General features: G+C 41.7%; 1 protein-coding gene across 1 annotated transcript; it reads right to left on the reverse strand.

The window, feature by feature from the left end:
• Positions 1-1310: 1310 nt before the first annotated feature.
• On the reverse strand, positions 1311-5828 carry LOC120653814 (F-box/FBD/LRR-repeat protein At1g13570-like). Its single transcript, XM_039931493.1, has 3 exons — positions 5007-5828; positions 3422-3600; positions 1311-1362 (listed from the first exon to the last, which is right to left on the reverse strand). The coding sequence occupies exons 1-3, from the start codon at positions 5826-5828 to the stop codon at positions 1311-1313; spliced, it is 1053 nt and encodes a 350-aa protein (XP_039787427.1).
• Positions 5829-24166: the final 18338 nt, after the last annotated feature.

Raw genomic sequence — 24166 nt, forward strand, 5'->3', positions numbered from 1 at the left:
CCTCGCACGCCAGCGTTTCTCGGTCCCACGCCTGCCTACGTCGCTAAGAAGGCGAGAAGCCTTCTCCGTGCGCTCGGACAATGCGGGCTAGACACTGAAGGGCTGAGCATGGAACGAGCGCACAACATTGCACGGGGAGAAATAAAAAAGCGCATGGCACAGCTAGCTCCCTCGCCTTACTCCGCAAACGTCTCCACTTGCAGCGATGACTGATCCGGAATTGCTCGTGACATGATACGGAGCACACATTCTGGGTCCCACCTTGTCATATCCTCGCTCACTTCCATTCTCATCTGTCCATTCTGCTCTTCAACTCCTGGATCCACCGCTTCTCTCCCGGTAGCGCCACACAACCAGGATGATGGCCGGAGCAGAGCGCAGCGCACGGCCGGATTGAGGCTGCGTGGGCCACGTGCGGTCTCCCCAGCGATTCGAAAAGCAAGGGTAGATCACGAGGCCTTTCCGCACGCCGGCGCGCCGAGGCAACGATGGAGTAAACGGTGGATCTGGGGAGAGGTCCTCTGCTCAGATTTCGCCGTTGGCAATCAAATCCACGACGAGCGATTTGGGATCCACGCTTTCTCCTTCCAGCAGCAAAAGCTCACGGCTGTAGTCTTCCGGGCTCCGAGCCACCCTGGCCTTTCTCTGAGACCTCATCCACCGCTGCCGCTGCAACCACCAGTGCCATGCCCCACATGAAGGGGCACAACACCAGCATAGGGATAACATGCTGGCCAAGCAGCTGCTATCACAGGAGAGATGGGGAGGCAGGGACGGCCCTAACTTTTTGACGTGCCACGAGGTGAAAGAAACATTTCCAACTTTGATAGCCAGAGAAGAGGGTGCCAACAGGTGCACTACTGGCATCAATGTTCTACACATGCTTGAGAGATGGCGCCAAGAGAAAGATAAAACTACCCTGGAACTACGACTGCACGCTCATAAATGCCCACTAGAAACAAATTCAAAATGGCAAGGCCATTCCTCAGCTAGGCACACAACAAAAAGAACATGAGCCTCTCCGGTGCCGATGCAGTAATAAACAAAACAACAGATAGCAGGATCCAACATGACCTATCATATTGAAACTGTCTAGCTTTCTCCAAGAAGGTGTGAACACAGTTTGGACGACAACTCCAAATATAAGGTTTACAGGCCCAGCAACATTTCAATTTTACATATAATAAAGCAATAAATATCAAGAACCATGTAATACTGGATAAGCGGCAAAGGCAATCTAGATAGTTTGCTTTGCAATCCCAGCTTCATTCTTTATTTTATTTCCCAAGCTAAACATTTCATCAACATCTTCAAGGTTCTTCATCATCGTCAGTTTCATCAATGTTATTATAATCAACATAACTGCACCAAAGAAAAAAAATAATCACGAAGTTTGCAGCAGACATACGTGTACTGTGTCAATGTTATGCTAAAGAAAAAAATTATGAATATACGACAGGGGGCATAATACTCTCATGAAATTATATATATAAGAGAATGAACTTAACAATGAATTGATCAATAGAAATACATACGGAATAGATTGTCAGTCCAATTTAATAATAAACTATACTGGAGCCAACTAAACAAGTTGTGTAGAAATACAATCAAATTACATGCATGCAAAGTTGTTAGGCCTCCTCCAACAGGGTGAACGATATCGTCAGTAACATGCAGCTGAAAGACAATAAAAAAGAAAAAACTTTCCTCAGACTTTCTCAATTTCTACAGCTCCGGCAAATACGCTCTCTAATTGCTCCGGCAAATGTGCCATAAGCTAACGGCAAAGTAATCGCTAGCGCAGCAAGATTCGCAGGATTTCTCCATGCCACCTCAGTCAAGGCTGGCGATATCGTCACCAGTTGGAGGAGACCTTATTTAGACCCACCAATCTAAGCATCGCGTTAAACAGAACGTATACTTTCCAGGCTAGTTCTATTTTCAATAAATATCATATACACACAAAATCAACAGCCTGAAACTGTACATATTACTCTGCCCCAACAAGAATGCAATTTTGGCTATGTATCTGAACATGTCATATTGTTCAGATACATAGCCAGAATTGCATTTTTTTTTGGACGGATGGAGTACATGTGTAAACCAGGAAATATATTCATATAGAGCATAGAAGACATAAAGATCCTTTAAAATTATGTTAAGTGCAAAGGAATATGAATTGTCTGATGGTGGGCCATCAAATTGGACTTCGATGATCTGCAAAGACTTTGAACCTTAAGGAACCACCAAGTGGGAAAGATGGTCATTCTGTATAAAACATACAGCTGATATCATAAGGTATGCCGTATTCTTCTATGAACACTAATTATTTTTTGTACAGTGCTGTTTTTTTCTTAAGCTAGCTCATGTATATGCTTCTAAATTTCATGCAGTAATGCATATAGGAGAGGTAAGAATATATTACTTTCAAAATACGAAATTGGCATACCTTTGAACACAAGTGATACATAATTATTGACCAAATTAAGACAACAACAAGAAACTTATCCTCGAAAAAGTTGTCTCTGGTTTACTGCTTGATACTATGTAGACACAATTTTTTTATAACAGAAATAAGTATGAATTTGAAAATAAAAAATTGTCAATTTTCAGTCGCCTGAAATTATCTTATCTCTATCTATCACCTTCATGTGAATTTTAGGCAAAATTTCAGTGCAAATTCTATTCTGCTATCGACACACTACTCAAGTTGTTGATATAGTCTTGGAAAAAAAATGAAAAATGAAATTTCACGATCACCAGTCACTGACTCCTTCCAGATCATAAAATAACATGTTTTAATAACTTGATTTGATTGACGATGTGCAAGCAAATTTAGCTAACAAAGGTAAACATGGTTAACGAAAAAGGGCTGATGACTACAATAGACAGGAAAAGAATATTATATTTCAACGACAAGATGTCCTGAGCAAAGTGCTAGAATAGTGCAAAGACCAGGGCAGAAATTTAGGAAAGCTAAAACTGCGGTTAGTCGCATAATATGATGAGAATGTTCACATCTTGGTCATCTTGATTATACAATTATATAAAAAATAAAAAGACGCAATGTGCATGCTTCATATCTCATTACAAATTAACTAATTCCAGAGTTCTGTTAAAACAAATTACTCAAAAAAATAGAAGAGCGTGTATATAATTGGCTTGTTGTGCCTTTGTTTTTTTCATGTTTCCAGCTTATTTCTGCATATACCTCTTCTGTATATGAATGATCTGTAGAACAGTCAGTTAAAACAATTATATGAATGTGCACTCAGCATTGCAGGGCACCTTCAGGGCGCCCTTTAAACTCATTTTGTTTAAAGGCAATCAAATGCTTTTCAGTTAAAACAAAAATATGCAGCCTTCTGACGACATGCACTAATGATCTAAATAAATGCAATGTGCAATTAAGGAAACATACCGATTGACAATAATCCCTGCTTGTAGAGAAGCTTTTTTATACTGAGACAACTCATCAGAAACAACCTCAATAGACATTGGGCTATCATCATGTACATAAATTTCAATTTCTTCAAGTACTGTTGCTTTTGACATAAGAAACTTTATGAACTGCAACTCATTTGTGTGGCCCATGATTCCCTTTAAACAAAAATGATTCAGTCTAGAGAATAGCCCAACAGTCCCTTGTGCATTCGGCAGTTCCATGTTCACTTCAATGCTTTCTTCATTTTCATGCAAGACCTAAAAAGAATTATGGTGATGATCTAAATTAATATATGAAGCGGTAAGAGTTAATAAAATTAAACAAAAAAATAAGTGCAATTGCACACTACCGTGATATGCAGACCCTCCACATTGGGGGCATTCCTGAGTATGCAGAACATCGACAAAAGTGTGGATGACTTGGTAAAAATAGTATGGAACGATAGGCACTTTAAGTTCATAAAGTATGAAAGCCGTTCCAGAATAGTGTCACCTGTGATCTGAAACATAGCAAGGTTAATTAGGTCAGAGAAAAAATTAAATAATCTAAGACAACTGAAACTGGATATGCAATTGTGCTTTTTAACGGGTCCTTGATGTTTTACCAAGTTCACATGAATGCAACACATGGGCACATTTTTTAAATTTAAAATTGAGTAAAATACACTACCGGACCTTAAACTTGACTTGAGATGTCATCCAGTTCCCCTAACTTTCAAAATGCATATTCAAACCCTTAAACTTGCTAATCGTATCATGTGAGGTCCAAATTGCAGTTGGTTAATCTAAACTGATTTCAATGTATATAAAATATATAAAAAGATCATAACAAATTTACTTGTAAAAATATGTTTAAATACAAAAGATCTGTATAAAAAATTGTATTGAATTAAAAATCATGACAAAACTTGTAAAAATCAGAAAATAAAAGAGATAAATTTCGGAGGAAACATCAGGAAAATTTTATGACACAAAGTTTGGAAATAAAATTTTGGTGAAAATTTCAAAAATATAAGAGTTGAGTGCAAAAATTTAAAAATAAAATTTGGACCCACATGTAAGCTCCACATCAGCCAAAATACTTCTGCTTTACAATTTAAAATGGTGATTAGGAATTTTTGTGACACAATTAGCAGCAAGTTTGAGGATCTGAATATGCATTTTGAAAGTTTGGGGACCCATACGATACTACGAGCCAAGTTCGAGAACTGGTGGTGCATTTTACTCAACAAAATTTGTATTACGTTGAACCTTGTGGGCATCAAAAACATATAAATGACATTCTCAAAGAAAGAACATACTGCCAACAAAATACCAGGTGAACTGTTAACCATGGCTACAATAGCATCCCACACTCAGTACAACAATAGGCCCCATGAACCACAATTAACAAAGTGAGCGCATGTGCATATAGCCACACACAAGAACACCCGTCCTCCATTTACAACAGGTAAAACCATTTTTAAGTTTAGCAATGCATGCATATGAACGCATTAGTTATGTACTAAGTAGTAAGTACTAACATTGCTCCAGGAGGCAAGAAGCAAAGAAAAGAATCTTACTTCCACAGAAAGGTTCTCTACTCTTGTCAGCGCTGGTAGGATCCTTGGCAACTCATTGCCTTCCAGGTGAATACATGCTTCCTCGATGAGTGGAAGATCATCTAGCCTCCACCCACAGTCCTGCCATGCGCCCATACTGAGGATTCTGAGGTTTGGAGCCCTTATCGTCCACTCACTGTAGTTTCCCCCATCATCTTCTCCGTTGATCGACGGGAACATGATGCGAAGAGACCTCAACAATGGGGACCTGGCAATCAGTGCCTCAAATGTCTTCTGCCCGTTCTCCCAAAAGTTGACATCATCCAGCTCGAGTGCCAAAAGGTTTGGGAAGCCGTCAGAGGAAGACCGCAGGGCTGGGATTTCGCAGCTCTTGAGCAGCAGTGAGGTCAGCTCGCGGCAGGAGAAGAGCGAGGCGGGGACAGGGAGCCATCTCATGGAGAGCACAAGAGTGAAGCACAGGACCAGGCACCGTATACCCTTGGCAGCGAGGGCGCGGATCCAGCCGTCCACCTTGCCGTTGGACTCTGGCGCGACGTCAAGCTGGGCATAGGAGACATTGCAGGCGTACCCGGCGAGGACGGCATCTACAGCAGCCGGTGGATCTTCGGCGACGAACACGAGCTTGAAGCCGGGGCACTCGGCCCAGCGATAGCGCCAGGGCTTCGCCAAGGCGGAGGTGCGGACGGCGTCGTCAAGGGACAGGCGCCGGAGGATCTCCTCGGTCATCTCGACTGGGAGGGAGCTCAGGTGGTCCGTCCCATCGGGGATGGCCGGAGACAGCGGCGTCGTCCGTGGGTGCTTGCCCTGAACCGGCGACGGCATCATCCTACGGAGTTTGGGGGCGGACGACCCAGGTGAGCCAACCTTGAAACCCTAGGAATTTGGGATGTGGGGTCTGCCTGTCGGGAAGGGAATGAAGAAGAGGAGAAAATCCAGTGAAGACCAGCTGGTGGAGGCGGAAATGAATTGGGGAAACCAGGGGCGGGGATGCTGACGCAGAGACTGTGGACGTCCGAGGTCCGACTGAATTGAAGCCCCTTTATATGTCAGTCTTCACACTGGAGTCAATATGGCAAATAAAAAATGATTTGAGAAAATACATAATTATTTTTTTGATAGGAAAATATAGAATTATTGGGAAAACATAAATAATGGAGTACTCTTTATGTCTTTCGTGATGTAGAAACAAAAAAAAAATCATAAAAGCTTGATCTCCCATTTTTTTCTTGCCAAATCAATATGTGTATATTTCTTCGTGGGGTCCCTCAGTTTTTTCATACTTTTTTCTTCATAACAGCAAAATCAATATGTATATTTTTCTATCTCTCATTGTTAAAAAGGCATTGCGTTGCTCTTGATGCAAATTCCACGCTTCTGCGTCGCCTTGCTTGTAGGGAAATCCACCTAGGTGATCTATTCAGAAGTATACACACCTCTAGTTTTGTATACTAGCTAGTTTTCTGTCCCTGGATCGATCGGCCACCAACTAGAGTTTTTCCTGATCACTTCTAGATAGTATCTTCTCTATTATGTTCTGATAATTGATCAGATTTTGCACACCATCCCTGCCGAGCCATCAGTGGCTGTGGCTCCACACATCTGCAGATTGCAATGCCTCTGCTTTGACCTCTGCGGGACTGCTTCCAGCAGCTTCCTCCCCCGACAATGAGGCCACACAAATCCAAGAGCAGATTTTTGGGCAATGCAGTCACTGCAGGGACTTCTGCTATAGAATGTGGTAGCATAAGATATATATCGTGTTTCCCTTCGTTAGTTACAAAATTAATTTAGGGAGTACTTGATTCATCATATACATCCTATATATGTTTGTAGACAAACATCATAAGTATGTAAAGGGAACATATGATGGCATCACAAAACAAATAAAATGGGAAGTATTGATCTATGATTGTTGATTGTATGAACAAGCTACTCTGGATCCAATGTTTATATTTGGGTTCAAATCATTGAACAAGTGCGTAATCGTTAAGCTCACCGAGTTACAACATCCAGCTCAGGATTTGGATCAATATAAGGATTAAATTGAAGCCCCCCTTTATGTCAGTCACACTGGAGTCAATATGGCAAATAAAAAATGATTTTGAGAAAATACATAATTATTTTTGAGAGGAAAATACATAATTATTGGTAAACATAAATAACACACTACAACAAAAACATTTGTAGCGACACCCTATTTTCTTTTAGGAGAGGGTCAAAAAGTAACCCGCTCCTACAAATGGTGGGGGTCACTGTAGGTTTTGATCCGTCCCTAAAAATGCATTTTTAGAGGCAAGTGACACCATCACCCGCCCGGCCCCATTTTTAGGGGAGACTGATGGCGTCCCTAAAAAGAGCATTTCTAGGGGCGGGTAACGCCATCACCCACCCTTAAAAATAGTGGCATTTTGTTGACGGCTCTTAACTACCAAATTTAGGCCATCAACTCCTGCATAAATACATAAAATGTAAACATCAACATAGTGGTAGGGGTTTATTACTGACCATTTCCACGAGTATTGATAAATATTTGTATACAGGTGAAATAAGGGTGAAAACACACTTCATGAGCAGGGAAACACACTCCTCAGTTCAAGGCAAAATGCGCAACCAACTAGAGCATGAGAATCAAGCTGAAACGGATCAAAACAAGCCCAAATACCCAAGCAAACAAGCATAAGACAGGCCATGCCCCATGGGATTTGGACAAGGGACACTAGGACAGCCCAATCACCAAATTTGGGGGCGGTTGGAGCCCCGGGCAGGCCGGCCGAGCAGCTAGGTCGGCCGACCCAGCCCATGGGCCCCACCACCTCAGCTTTGACGCGTGGCAGCTCCTCACTGGCTCCCAAGGTCAGTTCCAGGGGGTAGAGCTGCAATCCTCGGCCGAAAGCACCATGTACCCCCTCTATAAATATGAGGGGAGGGCTCCATTTCAAGACATCCACCAAGTGCTCAACTTCAAGCCTCCTCTTGTGTTTAGAGTTGTGTTAGCTTAGGGAGAGGGTAGAGGTACTCAGGAGGGGTGCTGGTTTTCGGTGCTCTTCTCCATTTTGTACCTCTACAAGAGTGAGGGAGTAGTTCGGGAGAAGTGCCGGGGTGTCGGCTCTCTGCTCCCAGCTTGTACCTCTACAGATGCTGCTACATTCTTTAGTGTTTAGTAAGTATTCCTAGTTCCTATCTCTAGTATTATACTTAGTTTAGTGTATGCTAGTAGTTCTTGTAGTTGAGTGAGATCAGTTCTCTTACTCGCGGGTTCGTCGCTCTGTATTCATATAGAGTGCTGTAGTTTGCTACGGGTCGACATACGTAGTTAGATTGCAGTAGTAATCAATAGCGTAGGCATGGTGTCCAGGCTAGGGGTTATCCTTCGTTTGTCTTATATCCCATGGTTTGTTAGAGGTAGGCCGTAGGTGGTGACAGCCCTATTGGTCCTTCGTAATCCTTCACGTTCGGATATAGCGTAGAGCTGTTGGCCGGAGTCGACTTGCAGACCAGTTGTAAGCCAGTGCCCGAAGCGAGTATTGTGCCTGAGAGATCGACCTTTAACTTAGCAGTAGCACTATCTTAGGAATCCTCTCTACCCCTCTACCTATCTTGGTGTGTCCTTGGACTGATTAGAATAGAAGAGAGTACACACACGTTTCCTGTGGATTCGACAACCCTTGGAATACTCTGAGTTGAAAGCTACAACGGTATCCGTGTGCTTGCGGATTTATTCGTGACGCTAAAATACCCAACACATTTTTAGAGGCGGGTGATGGCATGGCCCGTCCCTACAAATGGTTCTACGCAAAAAAAATCATAACTTCTTCATGTGATTTCGGATGAAGTCAAACTTTATATCAATGATGAGATTTAAAACTTTGTAATTGATAACTGTTTCATTTAAGATCATTTAATGGTCGAAAAATTATTATAAGTTGTTTAATAGCTATAACTATATTGTATCTCATATAACTCAAGTTGTAATTTGAGGTTTCCACAATCTTAACCTTCAGTAACTTCAACAATAGGTGGTGAAACAAGAACACACCACTAATGATAGCTGCAAGAGTTATCAAGGTCGAGCTTATAACCATAAACACAACACTGCCGGGAGATAGCCCAGATTATCATTTATTTAGTCCCCTTCAATAAAAGCAAGAGCATGTTCTAGGATGTAGTTTTCCTCCAGGTATTTTTGGTCGCTAACCATTCCAGGTGGAGATCAAAGAGAACGACAGACAGGCAACGCTTACAAATATGAGGGCTACACCTGTAACAGAACGGCCCAGTGGGCCAGTGGGCCGTGTGGTTACTTTAGAGATGCTACTGTAGGACCGCGGGCAGTGACCTTTAGTCCCAAACTGAGAAACGAAAGGGAGTTGAACCAGCTTAAATAGCCGGTCTCTGGAAAGCTAGTAACTCCGGTTGCAATCTTTTGCGCGAAGCGAGGACGAAAGCGCAAGAGAGTTATTTAGCAGGTGTGGTTTACTCAACGTGCAGAGTAGATCTTAGCCGTTATCCCGGGCCGAGTCGTTACAACACCAAATACAACACCTTGATATGTCTTGATGGAGGAACGACTAGAGAAGGAGACTTGAACTCCACACACTTGAAGTTTTGTTGCCCAACAATGCAAACTTCATGTGTGGGCGAGGTATGTGAGTACCCCAAGTTAGTTCTCTCTTGCCAATTCATATCATGGTTTATAAATGGTGTTAGTTCTCGCATCTTGCTAAAAAAAGAAGAAGAAAAATGAGAGGAGTTGCTATGGTGTCAATATTGAGTTCTTCATCAACAAAACACTATGGTAAGTACTCTCAGTGTTCTGCTTTTGACTTTAAACAAAACCCTTCCGGGAGGTCGCCCGAGGATCACCAGGCATGCTTATCTCTTTTTGAATAAAGCTTAATCATGATTTCATGCTTCCTTTAGCATCATGATAATGAGCAACTATAATTACTTATGATTGAGGTTTGCTACATGACTGCGTCGAATCTTTTACATGCCTAATTATTGTACACATGTAGCCTATCCCTACAACGAACATTACTGTAGAAGATGAACATAGGAGCACTGAGGTAAACATTGTTGCTCCACCAACTGAGAATGGAGTTCTGAACACTGAGGAGAACAGTATTAATGTTGCAGTTAAGTGGAGCTCAAATGAGATCAAGTAAAAAAAGACAACTGCAGGTAAGGAACTTTCATTACATTTTTGCAAACATGTACAATCTGTAACTATTTCATCTCACTATGAACCATGTTTTTCTTAACCGACAGGGAAAACAAGGTTCGGCTGCCAACTAAGACTCATCATTGCTGGCTCCCAACATCTTTTGATGTGTGCATCGGCTTTGAGCTCTTCAACTGCAAGGAGATGGATATAAACAATGGGTAGTTTCTACGTTATTTTAATATGTGCACATGAGACTAGATCGTGTTTGATCTGGTAGACATTATTGGTTTGATCGTGTTTGAATACATTATGGGTTTCAGCAATGCTTGTTTGTAACCCTGATTTCAAATTGGATGCTTTGATTAATGGAATTCTGTTATGCATCAATATCTGTTATATTTTGATATGTTCTATTATTGCCATGATTCATACGAGTGTTGGGATTTCCTATAAACAATGTAGCAATGACTCGAATAGTTGTTGGGATATCCTTCTAGGAAATTGCAAAGACTCGTACTAGCGTTGGGATATCTTATAAGCATATAGCGACGACTTGTCTTGGCGTTGGGATATCCTACAAGTATATAGCAATGACTAGAAGTGGTGTTGTGATATCCTACAAGAATATAGCGATGACTAGAAGTGGCATTGTGATATCCTTTGAGGATATAGCAACAGTTGCAACTGGCATTGTGATATCCTTTGAGCATATAGCGACAGCTGCAACTGGCATTGTGATATCCTTTGAGGATATAGCGACAGATACAACTAGCGTTGTGATATCCTTTGAGGATATAGCAATAGCTGCAAGTTGCGTAGTGACATCCTTTGAGGATATAGCAACAGCTGCAACTGGCGTTGTGATATCCTTTGAGGATATAGCAACAGCTGCAACAGGCGCTGTTATATCGTCTACGGGTATAGCGATGACTTTAGGTAGCGTTGTGATATCCTCTAAGGATATAGCGGCAACCTGAACTGGCGTTGTGATAACCTCCAAGGATATAGCCACGACTCTTCCTGGCATTGTTATATCCTCAAGGGGTGTAGCGATGACTTGAAGTGATGTTGTGATATCCTCTAAGGATATAGCAACGGGTGCCAAATTGTTGCTATATCTTACAATGATATTGCAACGTCATATGAGTTATTGCCGCAACTGGATATCATTGCAATATATACTATTGCAACGAAAATATTCCATTGCACTAGTGCTTATTGCATCGAACCAAGGTTGTTGCAAAAACAACTATAGCAACCCTCACTCTAGTTATCGCTACGACCATGGTTGTTGCTTCAACAACACATTGCAACGCTGAACGTCGTTGTAACAAGCCTGCTTTATCCCAACCGAATACAATCTGATGCAATAGGCTATTGCCACTCACGTATATGCAACGCCCAGAATCTTTTCCCAACGACCCCATTTTTGTTGAGTTTCCTTGATATTGCAATGAAAATGGGGTTATTGCGATGATTTTGGGGTGTTGCATAACGAGCATTTCCTAGTAGTGTTTATCTGTTCTTTGTATGCTCTAGTTTGAATGTGTCACGAAACACATTCATAGGCTTTTAAATTAAGCATAGTGCTTAGATTAAAATGTCCTTTTCGGTCAAACTAGACTTTGTGTCAAGTTTGATTAATGCTCCTAGAGTTGATACCTTGATGGATATCGGTTGCATAAGTGGACTAACCCCTATAGGAAAGCCTTCAAATCCAATGGAGTGATTCACTGAGCTGAATTCAAATGGAAAGGTAAGCCAATGTTTTAAATTAATGTTGCACAACATACTCATGTTGATGCAATCATAATTCAGCCTTGCTTGAGTAAGTGTTGTGGTGAGATTAAAATTTTAGCTTCAATAAATTTTAAGGCTCCCTGATCCTTTAGACAGGTAGAGCCATTATTTTGTTTCCATCTTTTGTTTTCGAATAAAGCACCAGGTATGGCACACATACGCGCTCCGACTCTCGAGTTTGCACGCTCTCACTTTTTTGTCCATACAAGTTTTGAACATATTTAAAATCATTGAAAATCTAAAACTTGTCTAAAACTTGATGAGAAAATGAAAAAGGGATTCTTTTCTCTTGATAAACACTTGCATAAATTTTATTCCTTGCTGAGCTCGAATTTGTGAACCATATCTTAAGGAACCCATCATGTTTAAATTGTTGACTAATGTGATATGATCTGTTCTCAGGTTGCTTATCCTGCTATGTCTGTAAGTTTGGGGAGTTTATTTCAAAAAGAGAAAATTAATTCATGGTCTCCATCCCATTGTATACACCTACCAGAGCCATATGTTATCCCATATAAAATCTTATACATATGCACCTTGTCATCACAGTAAGCTTTATCAAATTTTGTGACCCATGACAAATATGCTTTATTTACTTTTCTGATCAAGTTCACGTACACAAGCAACTTCTGTTATAGAAGTGCGCTATCACACTCTGCAAAAATAAATACTCCACACAAGTACTGACTGATAATCTCTCTCTCTCTCTCCAAGGTAACCGAGAGAGAGAGAGAGAGAGAGAGAGAGAGAGAGAGAGAGGGAGAGGAAAGATGGCATGCCGAAAAGCATGCCCCGAAAAATAAAAGAGAGAGGGAGTCAGTCAAGAAAGGAGTTCATATCCGTCATCCATTACACATGCACTTCTTGATTAGATAGTAAATATAAGTATTATCTCTATGGATCCAATCTTTGATCGTGCAATAGATGTGATACAAGGGTGTGCCTCCATACTTCCTACCGAGCTCCACTTCAGCCATCTTTATAAATAGGGGAAAATTCAAGCTTTGGCGAGGTTATACACATGAGCAACCAAGAGAGATCCAAAAAGGAGGTAAGACCATCAATATTTTATTTATGCAAGACTTCTCCAAAACCCCCAATCTGGCAGCAAAGCGAGGATAGCACTTGGATCAGTATCATTCCATTCTTCAACAATTCAAGAAGACATGGTAGTGCTGATACCGTTTTTGGCACGTGTCAATCTGTTGGGCAAGCGGCCGATGGAGAATCGGCCAGCGCTGGATTAGGGAAGAAAAAGAGGAGCATATCGGGCCTTTAGGTCAAAGGAAGCGTCACAGGTGATGGAGCTATGGATGGAGCTGACAGATGATGCCAGCAAGTTATCTTTTAGACTTTGTTTTATTTAAATTAGGAAAGTGTATTTCGTGTATCGCAAGTTGTAGTCTCGCAGTATCGGCAAGGGAGGTTAGGGTTAGGCTATAAATAGCTAACCTTTGTCATTTGTAAACTTTGATCAACCACATCCAAACAAAGCCTTTACATACAAAGCAATCTGGCGACTTCACCTTAGATGTAGTAGTTTTTCTCTCTTTGACTTTGCCTTAGATGTAGTAGTTTTTCTCTTTACGAGTTCTTTTTAGAAGGTATGTTCCATTGCTTCTTGAAAAGTTCCGAGTAGAGTTGCGTAGATGGGTTCATATTAGATTCATCCGGCGGGGTCTAACTGTTCACCAGTTATCGAACATTCTGGATCTGTCCTGCGGTGTCTGGTCTGCTCACCAATTATCGGTAAAAGTTGGCGATCTGTTAGATTAATTTGCACTACCACAAACTGATTAACCGAGGCATTTTATAACTGCCTCAGAGGCGGGCAGGCCAGCGGCCCACCTCGTTTAATCATGGCCGGGCCGTGTCGACGCTCACTAATGACCATTTCTGAGCGTCAATATTGCCATAATAAATGGATGAACTTGCATTTCTTACACTCATGCCACTAATAAATCACCGAATTCCACATGTCCCTCTAGATTTCTATGAGTGCAGGTTTTAGATGAAATTGGAGGGCAATCGTACCCTTTTGGCCAAGGAGCAAACACCGACCAATCAGACATTGCCACACATGGATCAAAAGGCCACTAGAGAAGAAATTCAGCAGAACAAGGGCCCAAACCACAACTATTAACAAGTGGACACCAGAAGCAGCCCAACCGATGAAGGAGAAGGTCGGTGGGCCCACTAGGAGGCCGATCGACCTACCAGGTTGGGCGACCTGCCCATGGGCCCCACCGCCTTAAGTCTGTGATGTGGCAACCTCCCATTGGCTCACAATGTCGGTTCAAGAGGTTCCCTGCTGGAATTCAGCCCGATGAGAGAGTGGCTCCCCTCTATATATATGAGGGGAGGGGCTCCATTTCAAGCATATATCTCCATCTCACACCATCACACAATCTCATCTAAATCCAAGAAGAGATGTAGTTAGCTTCTCTTGTAGAGGTCTTAGGACTAGAGGAGTTCGAGTCGTAGTTCGAGGTCTTAGAGTCTTCGTGGAGAGTCCGGTATGTCTTTTACCTTCTCTTTATGTAATTCTCTAAGTTTGTACTAGATGCTTATTTATTCTATTTAGTACTTTGGTTCATATGCTCTTTGTGTGTATGTGATCCTTCTTGTGAGTTATGATTGTCTTGAGTGATTCATATGCATAGACTAGTTCGTGTATCATGGCTTTGTTACATCTTCCTTAATTGGACGCTCTAGAACTAAGGCCCCGGATAGACAAGTGTGTCCTTGCGCAAGGCTAGAGTGGTGCTCGTTAGTGCAGGCGTGGTGCCTGGGTTGATGACCACATTTGAATGCAACTCTATCCCACGGTTTGTAGAGGTAGCCGGCAGGTGGTGGCAACCCTGTTCGAGCCCTAGTAATCCTCCACATTCGGATAGAGGGGTAGGAGGTACATAAAGCCGTCGGATGTTCAAACTCCTCCTGTTCATCTGAATGCGGTCTCCCTAGTCCATTGATCAAGCTTTTCCTTTGCTTATGAACAACTCAGTTCGGTTGCTCACGAGAGTACAATAGATTATGGCTCTAGTTACCCTTGATCTTGCTCTTTCCTCTCCGATGTCCTAGGCATATTATCTAGTTATGCTTGTGTGTGTTCACTACCCCCTTTACCATAAATATTATTCCTCTGTTCGGACCATTAACAGTAATCCATAGTGGTTCCTCCTAACTTAGTTAAATTCTATACACCGCCGCCTTCCCTGCGGAAATATAAATGACACCTCGGGTTACTCTTGAGTAAAATGCTACGGCGGTACTCCGTGCGCTTGCGGATTCATTCGTGGCCCATGAAATACCTGCCACCCCATTGACATCTACGGACGCCATTGCTGGTTTCCACTGGTGATGTTGGTAGGCGTCAACAGGCCGCCGGCCGGGGAACCACCTTGGTTAATACTTTAACTGAGGTGGGTAGCTTAACAAAACTGCCTCGGTTAATCCTCCATTAACCGAGGCGGTTGCGTTTAACAAACCATCTCAGTTAAAACTTAATCGAGGTGGTACATCCTTATGCAACCGCCTCGGTTAATGTAGCATTAACGGAGGCGGTTTGGTTATAATGACCTCCTCAGTTAAGGTACCCTATAAAACAGCCCAGCCACCCCTCTTCCTGCAATTGTTGTCGGGTTCACCATTTTTCATGATTCAAGATTTGAGGTCCGTATTGTTTCAATTGTGCAACTTGGACATCATGGGCCACGGGATTGTATTTGTAATTTATCCTCGGGATGGAAAGACTGTCATATTCGACTCCTTGCACAATACGGACAAAGCCGGATACAAGGATTTTGAATACTGTTTGCAATAGTAAGTGACAACACATTCTTTTATTATGCACCTAAAATATATATCAAATTTGTTGTTAACACAAGTGGTTGGCATACAATGCTTACAAGAAATACATGAAAGACCCCGATGGCTATGATCGAAGATCTGAGAGCAAGAAGCGGAATCATGGCACAAAATTGCGCCTGAGGCGAGAATTCCCAGTACATATGAAGAATCGTATGTGCTACTACATCGTGCATGCAATTTATGTGTCCTAATGACTATTTCTTACATGAATGCATTGCGCGAAGCAACCTGAAGGCTCACTCTTGTGTGTAGGGTCGAGATGGCGGACTAGGGGGGTGAATAGTCCTTTCTAAAACTAATTGCGCCGGCTAATCGAAACTTATACGGAATTGAAACTATTCGCTTAGCCAAGACTTCACCCCTCTAACTATGACTCTAAGGCACCTCCAAAAAGGTCCTACACAAAGCAAATGGAGTGCCAAGCTAGTAAGAGCTCTCCTAACAATTCTAATGCCAAGTCATACAAGTCTAAGCACTAGTACTTCACAAACCGGGGGAGCTCCTACACAATTCTAATGAGCAAAAGCACAAAGCCAAACCTAACCTCACTAGATGCTCAAGGACAAGGATACACAATCCAAATCCAAGAGCTCAACTTGCTTAGCTACACAATCTAAGCAAGAGCAACTAATTAAGCTACACGAGCTAACTAGTTACACTAGGATCTCTACTTCTAGCTACACAAGCAAGAAGATAATTAGCAAGCTACACAAGCTAACTAATCACTAGAGAGCAACTACACAAGCACAAGATATAGATGAATGTAAACACAAGACTTGTGATTTGGAGAATGCAAACCACCGAGAAGAGTAGACAAGATTGACACGGTGATTTTTATCCCGAGGTTCACTTGGTTGCCACCAAGCTAATCCCCGTTGAGACAAGCTCCAAGGTTGCCGCCGATCCTCTTGCTAGCGGTGACTCTCAAGTCACACTCTCCCACGTGGAGTGCTCACACCGAGCTCTAGCACATGATCCGGCCGAACCACTTCTTGCTCTTCACGTCTCGCTCAACTAGAGTTGCTCTTTGCGGCTCCCGCGGGGTGAGCACAATACCCCTCACAATCTCTTCTCCGGAGCACCGCACAATCTTCTTGCGGGCTTCAACGGAGTCTCTTGCCACCAAGCCGTCTAGGAGGTGGCAACCTCCAAGAGTAACAAGCACACTGGCTTGCAACACGATCACCTAGTGCCACTCGATGCAAACTCTCAAAGCAATCGCACTAGAATCGCTCTCTCACTCAATCGGATGAATACTATCAAGTTAGAGTGAGTAGAGGGCTCTCAAGCACTCTCACACATGGACACCAAGTCCCCAAGGTGCTCAACCATCTCAAATGGCCGGCCACACCCTCTATTTATAGAGGGAGGCCCCAAACTAGCCGTTACACTCAAAACCCATGAAAACAGAGTTTTCGCGGACTGTTCGCCTCACAAAAATCGGACTGTCCGCCATTCAAAACCAACGGCTAGATCTGCAATGATTATGTGTCAGAGTCGACCGTTAGAGCCCCGGGCGGACTGTCCGCACCCCTGGGGCGGACTGTCCGCGGTTCAAAACATTGAACCAACCGATTTGCAAATGTCTCTGACTAAATCTGGAAGTGACCGGCGGACTGTCCGCTCCCCAGGGGCGGACTGTCCGCCGATCAAAACATGAGCACACACAGGAACCGCAGTGTTTCTGTCCCAGAATTTTCAGTAGGAAGCGGACCGTCCGCCCCAAAGGACCGGACGGTCCGCAGTTCATTTTGGACACCCAAGACATAACTACCAAGTTTCTGCGCCCGTTTCAGCTTTTAAATGCGGACCATCCGCCCCCATGGACCGGACGGTCCGCAGTTCATTTTGGACCACCAACAGAGCCAAAAACGGTTCTGTTCGAGCTCATCCGAGATAACGGCGGACCATCCGCCCCCCTTGAGCGGACCGTCCGCAGGTATAATTTCAGCAGAAATGTACCTCGGTAAAATGGCCATAACTCTTAGCTCCGATGTCCAAATTAGGTGATCTTGGACTCTATGGAAAGCTAATTCAGAGGGCTACACAACCCAACTGAATACTTGATCCAAAACACAATGGATCAAAGCAGTATTCCACTCTAAGAGACCACCTAATTTCCGGAGAAAACCGAAAAACCTTTCTTGCTTCCCAAAGTTGATCAACATCAACTCCAACTCTTTCTCCTTTGCAAATGTGCCAACACCATCATGTGAACAACACCATGTGCATGTGTGTTAGCATTTCACAATCATTTTCAAAGGATTTTCACTTGATCTCACCACACCACTCGATCCTAGCAACATCGCAATGTTAGATCGCTCAAGTGGCACTAGAAGACCGATATGCAAACAAGTTTGCCCCTCTTGATAGTACGGCCATCTATCCTAAATCCGGTCATGCACTTCTCTACACAACCTTTGACCGGTGAAATGAAATGCCCTACAAGTCATACCTTTGCCTTGCGCATTCCATTTCATCTTCCCAAATGTTGATGCCACACAAGCACCAAACTCCATCAAGCTTTTTGATCATCTTCATGAGTCAACACTTGGCTTGATCTTTCTTAAATGATATGATCCACTCCATATCATCACATGACCTCTTTGGTCCATCGATCTTGACCTTGCTCGCTCTTCACCGTTGCCTCGGTCCATCGGCGCCAAATCTTGCCCAAGCTTCACCGCCTCGCGGTCCCTCGTTTCAAAGCCTTGACTTGCCCTTCTCCATTGCAACCGGTCCATCAAGCCAAGCCTTGTCTTGATCTTCTCCACTTTGGTCACATAACTCCATGTCATGTCTTATATGCAATGAGCTCCTCGATCACACTATATGAGCATAGCATCAACACTTAGCCATTTCTCCTCCATGGCACATGTTGCTCATACTAGTGTCTTTGTGTGGACTAATCTCCTGTGTATCTCAACATAAACACTTATTAGTCCACCTAAGTTGTCACTCAATTACCAAAACCAAACAAGGGCCTTTCAATCTCCCCCTTTTTGGTAATTGATGACAACTCTACAAAGATATGGAAATTAAGCATATTCCAAGCTAGCACTTCACACACACGTGTAAATAGCTAACTTGGTTTGGATTTTATGTTTCTTATCCACCATTAAGACCACTTGTAAAAGATTGGATAAGCACCATAAAAATCCGACTTGGTAGTGATAACTCCCCCTACATGTGTGCTCAAGAGATTTGATTTTAAACTCACACACATGCATAAATATGAAATTTGTGGGATTGTTATCACTACTAAGTGATGCTAAGGTATATAGGATAAACCTTTGAAGCGTGATACCAATTTGAGTTGCATCCTTGAAGTTCATTCCTTAGCATCAATGAGTAACTAGACATTTATCAAAAAAAAAAACTCAAGATACCTCATGAGATCAACAATATTAGCAAGGCTCTTGATTCACTTGTAAAAAATGTCTAGCTACAATCTATGCATGCTAGTTATCAAATCATCAATCAAGTTCTATGACTAGCATACATCACACACAAGCAATGCATATATAAATTTTAAAACTTATGCAAATGCAAACAAGCACATGAATATGCACATATCAAATGCAAACAACTAAGTTCATGAGCTTGCTCCCCCTACTTGTGTGCTCCTCTTGTCCAAGAATATTGATCCTCCTCAATATTGCTCCTCTTGATCCATGTCCATGATCGCACTCTCATCTCATCTCTCCCTTTGTCATCCAAGGATAATTCATATCTTTGTTCATTTCTCTCCCCCTTTGTCATCAATGACCATAAAAGGGCCGAAACCACATGAAATTGGCCATGTGAAGATCAATGGCTACCACTTGAGGTTGTACCTCTTGTACTTATAGGGTTACCACTTGAATACCCCTTGTAGGCAATCATATGAAGCGTTTGTGGTTTGATACAAAGAGTTGGACTTGGGTAGATGGTTGAGTCTTGAATCTTCATTTTTGATGGACACTTTCAATTTGATTGGAATTGACACCACTTGTAACAACAACATGTGGAAGCATGAAGATCACCTTGAAATGCCACATGTAGGATACTAGTAGGATCCTTGACCTTGATACTTTGTAGTGGGGCTCCTCCCCCTATGTCAAAGTGTTTGTCAATCTACTTGAATCTTGAGCTCTTCTTGATGAGGATAGCTTTCTTGATTTGAATTGATCACTTAAAGTTGAGGATCACTTGTGGAACCACCATTGTTGTACTAGATCTACTTGAATGAATACCACTTGTATGACCATGTATATCACTTGTAGAGATACAATGATATACCTTTTGTTGAATCTAGTATCACTTGTAAAATCATGATGGATCACCTTGTTGAATTTGACATTGATAACCAATTCTTGAACTAGATTGTTTCCATGAGCTTCTTTCTTTTTGACTTGATCTAGACTACTTGCCCAAATAATTCAACTCGGTTTGAACCAATGACAAGCTTCTTCACACCTCATTCTAAGGGTTATCTTGACAATGTTGAGTTAAACACTTGAAAGCTCATTTTCTAGATCAACTACTTGGGTTTACTAGCTCATGAACATGTCATATGTTACCACTAGATCATATCAATCATAGAAGCAATAGTGGCATCATAAAACATTTAAAATTATTTTATTTTTCATGAATGATCACTATATATGACTATATGCACTAATCATGTCCTTAGCATAGTATGAATGCATATGTCAAGCAATTTCACCTTGCTATGTTGGAGTAGAGGATAGTCATTAGATTCCAATTTAGCTCTCCAACTAGCATCATGAAGTCCAATTATAATAGCTTGGTGAAGACAATGAATACCAATATGAAAGCCATTCTTCACCCATATGAAATGAATATCACTTATTATCAAATGCACTATCTTGTTGTGGTTGGCTTGCTTTATCTCTTTGATTTTTGCTTGCACGAGAGAATACCATTTGAATATCACTTGAATTTTCATGAATCTCTCTACTTTGGGTGTTGCTTGCTTTTCTTGATCAACCCATTTGATATCTTCAACTAAGCATCTCCAATGACTCTAGATAACCACTTCTATGTTGGCCTTCCAAGCACCTTGCTTGTCATTCCCACTCTTGGGCGGCTCGTCTCTCTCTAGAGAGAAGTGATCTCTCCAAGAACCATTTTTGACACTTACTTGAAATGAATTTAGTTGATTGATCAAACAATGGACTTGTCATGATGAGTAATTTTGGAGTCTGCTCTAAGTCATTTTCTTTCTACTTGAGGTTGGTCTTGATTCTCAACTTGAGTACCAAAAGTGTGCCAAAAATACTTCTCAATCAAATGGCCTTGTACCCAATACTCGTGATGCTTCTAGATTATTCAAAACCAAACCTAGGTTCCTCAACCACTTGTAAAGATGATTTCAACTTTAGGACATTTCAATTTAAGTGACTCAAGATCAATCCAATATTTGTCACTTTTCTTGAGCAGATTCAACTTATCTCAGGCGGACCGTCCGCGGTATACTGGTGGACCGTCCGCGATTGCTAAGTGCACATATCATCGGTGTAACCGAAGCTTACCGGTGCATCTGGCGGACCGTCCGCGATCTTTTGGCGGACTGTCCGCAGTGTAATTTTACGGCTTAAAACTTTTCTACAGAGACTCTAGTAAACAAGTCTCATGAACGGCGGACCGTCCGCCTCTTACCCGCGGACTGTCCGCACTACCAAAATTCAGACAGCCCAGAACTTTTCCAATTTTCACAATTTCAACTTTGAAATGGGATCATTGCTCAAATAAAATTCCAAAAATCACAAAACTAGCATGAACACCATCTAAAGACTCATATGAGTGAGTAAGAACGAGAAATCAAAAATAGATCAAGTAAAATCAAGGAAACTCATAAATAGCCCATAAAAGCTTTGGAAAATCAAAAATTTGAAGCAAAGAGTGCACATAAGAACCAAATGTCATAAGAACTAGTTTTCAAGCCAAATTTGAGAAGTAAATGACATTTAACTCATTTTTCAATTTGCAAAAAGATTGTTCATCCAAAAGCAAGATTTAACACAAAAAAAAATTTGCAAGCCATCAAATATTTTCAATGAATCACCCACAACATGATAATTGCACTTGTATGTTGAAAGCACTTTGGACTTCATAAGCTTGTCATGGCATTGGGTTGTATATATGCAAAAACCTTCAATTCCTTGATTCAATCATAAGATCAAAAATATGAATTTTATTTGAATCAAGCCTCCAATGCCTTTGGCACCAATACACATTCATCCACGTTTTGATGGTACCCAAACTAGGTTGGGTCCTCTCAAGTTAGGAGCAACATACTTTGGCAATGCCTTAGTATGAATAGTGGGATGTTTTGCAATAGTAACAAATGAGGTACCATTACCATCCTTTCTAAGCATAATATTTGCATCAATTGAAATAGGCTTAGAATTGTTACCTAAGGGACATGAATAAGCCATGTGTCCCCTTTCCCGGCATAAGTAGTATCTTCTCTTTTGTTGAGCCTTTTCTTCCTTACTCATTTGATGCATCTCATTGCCTTGCTTCTCACTGTTTGCTTGAGCCTTCTTCTCAAGCTTGTTTGGGCAACCCGAAGCTAGGTGACCCAATATTGCACAACTATAGCACTTGATGTGAGCATATGGATTCTTCTCTTGAATTTTGTTATTGCTCAACATCTTGGCATCTTGAATATGAGTTGGATACCTTGCTCTTGTTTTGCCACCCCTTCTTGTTCTCTTTTTCATCATCTTCAAGTCATCAACTTGATCATCATGGTTGCTCTTGACTTGAGGTTGGGGTGTCTTCTCTTGCTCAACTTGTGGCTTTGATTGAGGTTCTTGTTGCTTCACCAATTGCTTGGTTGGGCACATTGAGGTGAGGTGACCCCAAGTGCGGCACTTGAAGCATTTGATATATTTAAGCTTCTCTTCTTCCTTCTTTAACTTGAGCTTTTCTTTGTTGGGGCAACCAATTGCAAGATGTCCCATCTCATGGCATTGAAAGCACATGAAATGAGATAGCTTCATTTCTTCTTGCTTCTTCATCTTCCTATTATATTTATTTTTGCCCCATTTCTTGCCTTTGACTTTGCTCTTGTTGGAACCAATGCCACTCATGTCACCGAAGCTTCTTTGATTTTTTATTATGCTTTCAAGGGTGACTTTTGATTTTGTCCATCTCTCTATCTTGTTGCTCAAATACTTCACTTGACTTTGGAGCTCTTTGTTTTCTTCTACAAGGTTAGTCTCATATTGCATAGTAGAAGAAGAACAAGCATCTATATGTGAAGTACATGGCATAGACAATAAATCATCACATGAGGTGGATACATGTTTTTTGCCTACATCACAAGGGTTAGCAATATTTTGCAATTGATCCTTTGACCCATGTGATGAGCTCTCACTAGTTTTAATTCTTTTACTAGAAAGCTTGTTAGTGAGTAAAGCATGGTCTAGTACCAAATTCTCATGAGCAACACTAAGCTCCTCATGTGTCAATTTTAGCTCCTCATGTGAACAACTTATGACATAAAGTAGATGCTTTTGTTGTTCACATGTGTCTTTGAGAAAAGAGTTTTCTTTTTCAAATTTGATTATTTTGGCTAACACTTCCTCAAATAATTTGGTCATGCTAGCATATCTATTCAAGAGCTCATCATATGAATTAGGATCAATCATATTGCAATTTGATACCTTTGTGTCACCTTGTGACATGAAGCAATATGGAGATGGAGATGAGCTTGTCATAGCAATATCATCCGTACATGAGCCAACTTGATCATCAAGTATGCTTGGAGTAGAATCATAATTTGCAACACTTGAATCATCATCAATCATGTCAAGTGAACTTGTTGTAGATTGATTATCATCGTCATCACTTGACCATGAGGTGGAGCAATCTTCCACAACCACCATGTCATGGATGTGCTCATCATCCTCATGCACTTCCTCCTTGGTCTTATAATCATCATGATCATCAGAGGCCGCCCCATATTTCTCATTTAGATAACTCCAAATCTCATGGGCGGTTTCCTTGTCCATGATCTCACCAAGAATGCAATGATGCAAAGATCTAAACAAGATGTTAGTAGCTTGGATGTCTAGATCTAGGCATTTCTCTTGTGTTGGAGTTAGATTTCCTTCATCTAACACATGAGAAAAACCTACATCCACCAACCACCACATTTGAGGGCAAATAAATTTAAAATTGCATATCATCCAATTTTTCCACCGTGCAAAGTGTGTGCCATCAAAAATATGTGGACACTCAACATCCAGCCCATAAGTCGCCATCCTCTCGGGTCGGTAAGGACCACAAATGAGAGACCTCGGCTCTG

The sequence above is a fragment of the Panicum virgatum genome, chromosome 1K (assembly GCF_016808335.1).
Source record: "Panicum virgatum strain AP13 chromosome 1K, P.virgatum_v5, whole genome shotgun sequence".
NCBI classification, from domain to species: Eukaryota; Viridiplantae; Streptophyta; class Magnoliopsida; order Poales; family Poaceae; genus Panicum; species Panicum virgatum.